The sequence below is a fragment of the Cebus imitator genome, unplaced genomic scaffold (assembly GCF_001604975.1).
Source record: "Cebus imitator isolate Cc_AM_T3 unplaced genomic scaffold, Cebus_imitator-1.0 Scaffold266, whole genome shotgun sequence".
Lineage (NCBI taxonomy): Eukaryota > Metazoa > Chordata > Mammalia > Primates > Cebidae > Cebus > Cebus imitator.
Window position 1 is genome coordinate 304,215 of NW_016107581.1, and position 5,664 is coordinate 309,878.

Below are 5,664 nucleotides of genomic sequence, written 5' to 3' on the forward strand. Positions count from 1 at the left end.
GCTTAGAACAATGCTGGGGGAGGGTGAGTGGCATTCAGCATCAGCTGAGTATTGTTATTTTAGCAGCAAGTGCCTGGAATCGAAACCTGCCTCGGGGGCTCTTTGTGTGCAGGAGCAGGTCTGAAGAACACCTGTGTCCCTCATCTTGCTCAGCACCACAAGGGGTGTTTGTTGACTGACTGACTGATGGACTGAGGGCAAGGCATCCTGGGTATCTGGTTCCCAGGGGAGACAGGCAAGCGCTCAAAGCAAGGCCAGGCAGGACCACAGGTTTATTGGGGGCTCCACGCACACACGCTCACGGCATCACAGGACAACGGCACGGTTACTCAGGACACACACGGTGGCCTCTGCCCGCAGCCAGGGCCCAGAGGCAGTGGGGTGCAGTCTCCTCCCTTGTGGCCCAGACCCAGCGGGGTCCCTTCCTCATGGGCGGCTGAGGGAGGGGAGGGGCTGCTGGGTTGGCCATGGGCCTGGAAAGGGGAAGCGAGCAGGCGAGTCCGGGAGGGGCTGGGGCCGGGCCGGGTGGGGGTGGGGCTGGACCCCTCACTCCAGAGACTGCAGCATCAGCAGCTGTTTCAGCACCTTCGTCTGGCTGGTCTCACGAATTTCACCGGCCAGAAACATCTCGTCCACAACCGTGTAAACCTGTGTGGGGAAGACCCTGCGGTGACAGGAGGTCCCCGGGGATGCTGGCCCAGACCCTGGAAGCTGGGGCTCTGATGCCCCTCGAGCCGGGACACAGACCTCAGCAGAGGCTCTGCGAGGCTGCTGCACCACAGGCGCCCCCTCTCTCCCTCTCCTCTGGCTCCTTCATCCTCCTCATCACCAGGAGCCTACCTTGTAGAAGTTGAACACCAGGTCCAGTTCACAGACATTGTGGAAATATTCGTTTAAGACCTGGGAGGGGAAGGCAGAGATGGTAAGAGACGGGCAGGAAGAGAGCTACACACGCAGAGATGGGAAAAAGGTCATCAGAGAGAGACAGCGAAAAATAGAGACCAAGGCGGAGGCGGGGAAGAGAGACAGTGAGAGAGGCGAGGGGACACGCAGAGAGAAAAGCAAAGATCGATGCAAAGAGATGGCAAAAGGTCACATGGGGTGTCTCCCGCCTGTAATCCCCACACTCTGGGAGGCTGAAGTGGTGGATCACCTGAGGTCAGGAGTTCTAGACCAGCCTGGCCAATGTGGTGAAATGTGTGTCTACTAAAAATACAAAAATTAGCCGGGTGCGGTGGCGTGTGCCTGTAATCCCAGCTACTCAGGAGGCTGAGGCAGGAGAATCGCTTGAACCCTGGAAGTGGCGGTTGTAATGAATCCAGATTGCACCACCACACTCTAGCCCGGGTGACAGAGTGAGGCTCTGTCTCAAAGAAAGAAAAAAAGAAAAACAGACAGTCCCAGCAAACACAGAGGGGAGGGTTCAGGAGGGACCTGGAGGGTTCCCAGTCCCCGGGGGCCACCCCAGGACTACCCGCCCACTCCTCACCCCGCCCGTACCTCCACGAAGTTGTGAATGGCCTCCAGGTAGGCCAGGTTGTTGTCGTTGACGTCCACACAGATGCAGAAGTAGAGGCCAGCATAGCGGCGGTAAATGATCTTAAAGTTCCGGAACTGCGGGACAGAGAGAGTGTCAGCAACGGGGCGTGTCAGGACCCAACGTGCCAGGCAGACTGGGGCCAAAACATTCAGTCCTTCGCTACACACGTGGTCCCGAGGCCCCGCTCTGTGCCTGGCCCTGTGCTGGGGTCACAGCAGTAGCCGAGACAGCACTAAATCTGCTCACAGTGCAGTGGGGGCAGGCATCCCCAGCATGGACAGGACTGGTCTGTGAGAACCTAAAGGGGGCACCTATTCCCCTCTGAGCCTGGGGAGTCAGGAAGGGCTTCCTAGAGGAGGGGGTATTGGAGCTGAGACCCGGAGGAGAGGCAGGAATGATTTGAGCAGATAGCAAAAGCCCAAGGCTGAGTCTGGCATGTTCAGCAGTGTCCACGCAGCCTTGCCACTTCCTCTGTGACTTCCTGCTACCTCTGAAGACAGTCACATTCTTTAGCCTGGAATTAATTATTTAACAAACATTTCCTGAGCAACTACTCTATGCCAGGCCTGTGATAGGCAGTGCGGGGAGGAGGGTCACCACTGTCACCAAGACGATCCTGGGTCCTGCCCTCACTGAAATGTGATATACAGATATACACAGCACAGTAACACACATACACACCATGAGCAAATATGTCAGGGTCAGGGACACAGATTCTAATTTTGTGTGTTAAGTAAAGACACACACACGCACACACGCATGCACGCACGCATATATATATGCATAATGGGTTACAAAGTACAATATCTTTGGCCGAAACCTGAAAATCCCAGTTCAGTTCTTCAGGTTCATTAAAAAAAAAATCCCAGCACTCCAGGAGGGGCAGGATCGCTTGAGCCCAGGAGTTTCAGGCCAGCTTGGGCAACATGGTGAAACCCGTCTCAACAAAAATACAAAAATTAACTGGACATGATGGCATGTACCTGTGGTCCCAGCGACTCGGGAGGCTGAGATGGGAGGATGACCTGAGCCTGGGAGGTCAAGGCTGCAGTGAGCCATGCTCACATCACTGCACTCTAGCCTGGGCGGCAGAGACCTTGTCTCAAAAAACGAAAACAGCACTCTAGGTCTGGGCTGTGCATGTGGCGCCACCTGCTGGCAGCTATGCCATCGTCAGTCCTCAGCTTTTTACGCATTTTTTCAGCTCAATCTCCTGTTCATTGCTATACTCCGAGCATGTTTTCAGCTTTTTCTTGTTGCTGTTGTTTTGAGATGGAGTCTCACTCCGTCGCCCTGACTGGAGTGCAGTGGCACAATCTCGGCTCACTGCAACCTCCACCTCCTGGGTTCAAGCAATTCTCCTGCCTCAGCCTCCTGTGTAGCTGGGACTACAGGTGTGAGCCACCATGCCCAATCAATTTTTGTATTTTTAGTAGAGATGGGGTTTCACCATGCTGGCCAGGCTGGTCTCAAACTCCTGACCTCAGGTAATCCGCCGGCCTCGGCCTCCCAGAATGCTGGCATTACAGGCATGAGCCACTACACCTGGCCTGAATAGGGTTTCTAGTGTGACTACTCTAAGACCTACATAGAACACGCAGGCAACTGACCTGACACTGATCATCAGTGCTCTTTTCTTGCAATTCGGCCTTTCCTGCTCTCACTTTCCTCTGCCTCCAGCTACCGCTATCGTTCTAGCCTCTCCTTCCTGTTTTAAATGTTGAGGCTTCTCAGGGATCTGCCCCAGACCACCATCTCTCCTCTAGCTACATTCTCTCAGTGTACATTCTCTCCTGCAAGGTGGGGCAGGTGACCCCCCTGAACATCCCATGCCACTGTGGCAGCCCTGCCCCACCCCAGCCTGACCACAGCAGGTTGTCACTGTCTGGGGATGGCTCTGTCTCCCCACTGGACTCAACCTGTGAGGAAACCTGGAGCTGTCACACTGTCCCCAGTGCTGCCCTGCACAGGGCTGGCACAGGATAATGGCCCCCAAAGACGTCCACATCCCAATCCCAGACTCTGTGAATATGGGACCTTATATGGCAAAAAGGGACTCTGCAGCCCCTTGTGACGAAGTTAAGAAGCATGAGATGGGGCGAACATCCTGGATCGTTCGGGTGGGACCAGGGTCACCGCAGGGCTCCTAATAAGGGAGAGCGGAAGGCGGGACAGTGTGGGTCAGAGAGAGACTGGAAGAAGGCCAGGTGTGGGGACTCACGCCTATCGCCCCAGCACTTTGGGAGGCCAAGGCGGAGGGATCCCTTAAGCTCAATTCAACAGCAGTCTAGGCAACATACCAAGACCCCGTCTGTATAAAACATACAAAAAATTAGCTGGGTGTGGCGGCGTGCACCTATAGTCCTGCTACTTGGGAGGCTGAGGTGAGAGGATCACTTGAGACTGGGAGGCAGAGGCTGCAGTGAGCTATGATCGCACCACTGCACTCCAGCCTGGGCCAGAGTGAGACCCTGTCTCAAATAATAACAAGAGGGATAGCCCGCATCTTTCAGCTGCCTACTCCTCCCTTCGATTTTCACTCACCAGTCCCCTCCTCCAGGAAGCCCTCCAGACCCCCAGAGTGGGTCAGGTGCCCTCCCCCAACCAAGCTCCTCAATCCCAGTCCTGTCAACTCTGGGTGTCACTGTCTAGGGACAGGCTTGTGTCCCTTCCTGGGCTGTGAGTCCCAAGAAGCCAGCACAAGGCTGCCTTGGTGATCACTGCCAGTCCTGGGCTGATCACAGAGGGGCTCACAGCAACATTTGGTGAATAAATGCACAAAGAACAACTGAATGAATGGGAGGGCCTGGTTCCTGGAGGAGCCCAAGACCTGAGAGGCAGCCTCCCCTGTAACATCCTCACCTGCCCAGCCAACCTTTCGTGCTGCTGCCCCTATATCTTTGTGCCTCACTGACCCCTCCCAGGCCCCAGCCCTTGGCACAAAACCGGCCGCTACAGTGGCAGCGAGGCACCCACACAGCCGGCACACCCGATGCCCAGTTCCTCTCCCCCACCCCACTTGCTGCTCTTGGTGACACCACCAGCGACCTCCTCCTGGAGAGACGGCTCCAACACTGTCCCCGCCTGGCTGCTGGGACACCCGACCTCTTGGTTCTCCTCTCCCGCCTCATCTCTCTGCCTGCAGACGTGACCCTCTGCTCTTTCCTCTCCTTGGTCTGTCCTCACTTCCCTGGCGAGTTCCTCGGCCTTGGTTTCCCTCTCTTTTCAGAAACGCCATTTCCATATCCTACCCAGCTTTCTCCGAGAACCCTGACTCTAGACATCTCTGCTGGGATGTGGACGACACCCTGGGCCTGACCCCCCCAACGCCTCCCTCCTGATCTTCACCTCCGCCTGCTCTTCCCGTCTGGCCACCTCAGATAATGACAGCTGCATGCTACCCGCGGGCTCAGGTGGGAAATCCAGCTGTCGCCCTGGCTGTCATTCTACATCCAGTTCTTGGCCCTCCAGCTGGCTCCACCTCCACAACTTTCCTGGCCACCCCACGGCTTCCATGCTGGCCCACTCACCAGCATCTCCCACCCGGGCCGCTGCAGCCACCTCTCTCCCCAGCAGTCTCCTGCTCTGCTCTTGCCCTGCAGGGTAGCCTCAAGTCGGTCCGTGGCCCTTCTCTGCTCAAAACCCTCTGTGGTTCAAGACCAGCCTAGACAACATAGCAAAACCCTGTCTCTACAAAAAAAAATTTGAAATTAGCCGGGTGCGCTGGCTCATTTAACCTATAACCCTAGCACTTTGGAAGGCCACGGTGGGCGGATGGCTTGAGATCGAGAGCTGGAGAGCAGACTGGTCAACATGACGAAACCCTGTCTCTACCAAAAATACAAAAATTAGCAGGGCATTGGTGGTACATGCCTGTGGTCCCAGCTACCCGGGAGGCTGAGGTGGGAGAATCGCTTGAACCTGGGAGGTGGAGGTTGCAGTGAGCCGAGATTGTGCCACTACCCTTCAGCCTGGGCAACAGAGCAAGACTCCTTCTCGGGAGAATTAGGCAGGTGTGGTGCATGCTGTGGTCCCAGCCATCTGGAATTCTGAGGTAGGAGGCTGACTGGAGCTGTGATGACACCACTGCACTCCAGCCTGGGTGACACAGCAGGACCCTGTCT

General features: G+C 56.1%; 1 protein-coding gene across 1 annotated transcript in view; it reads right to left on the reverse strand.

Moving 5' to 3' along the window:
* Window positions 1-253: 253 nt before the first annotated feature.
* The window catches only part of AP2S1 (adaptor related protein complex 2 subunit sigma 1), a 12,277-nt gene continuing 6,866 nt past the window's right edge, over window positions 254-5,664 (reverse strand). Inside the window, exons 3-5 of the mRNA XM_017500385.2 lie at window positions 1,501-1,614; window positions 841-900; window positions 254-648 (exon numbers count right to left, since the gene is read on the reverse strand). Of these exons, the coding sequence (XP_017355874.1) occupies window positions 547-648; window positions 841-900; window positions 1,501-1,614 (276 nt within the window). The 3' untranslated portion in view covers window positions 254-546. The remainder of the gene's footprint in view (window positions 649-840; window positions 901-1,500; window positions 1,615-5,664) is intronic.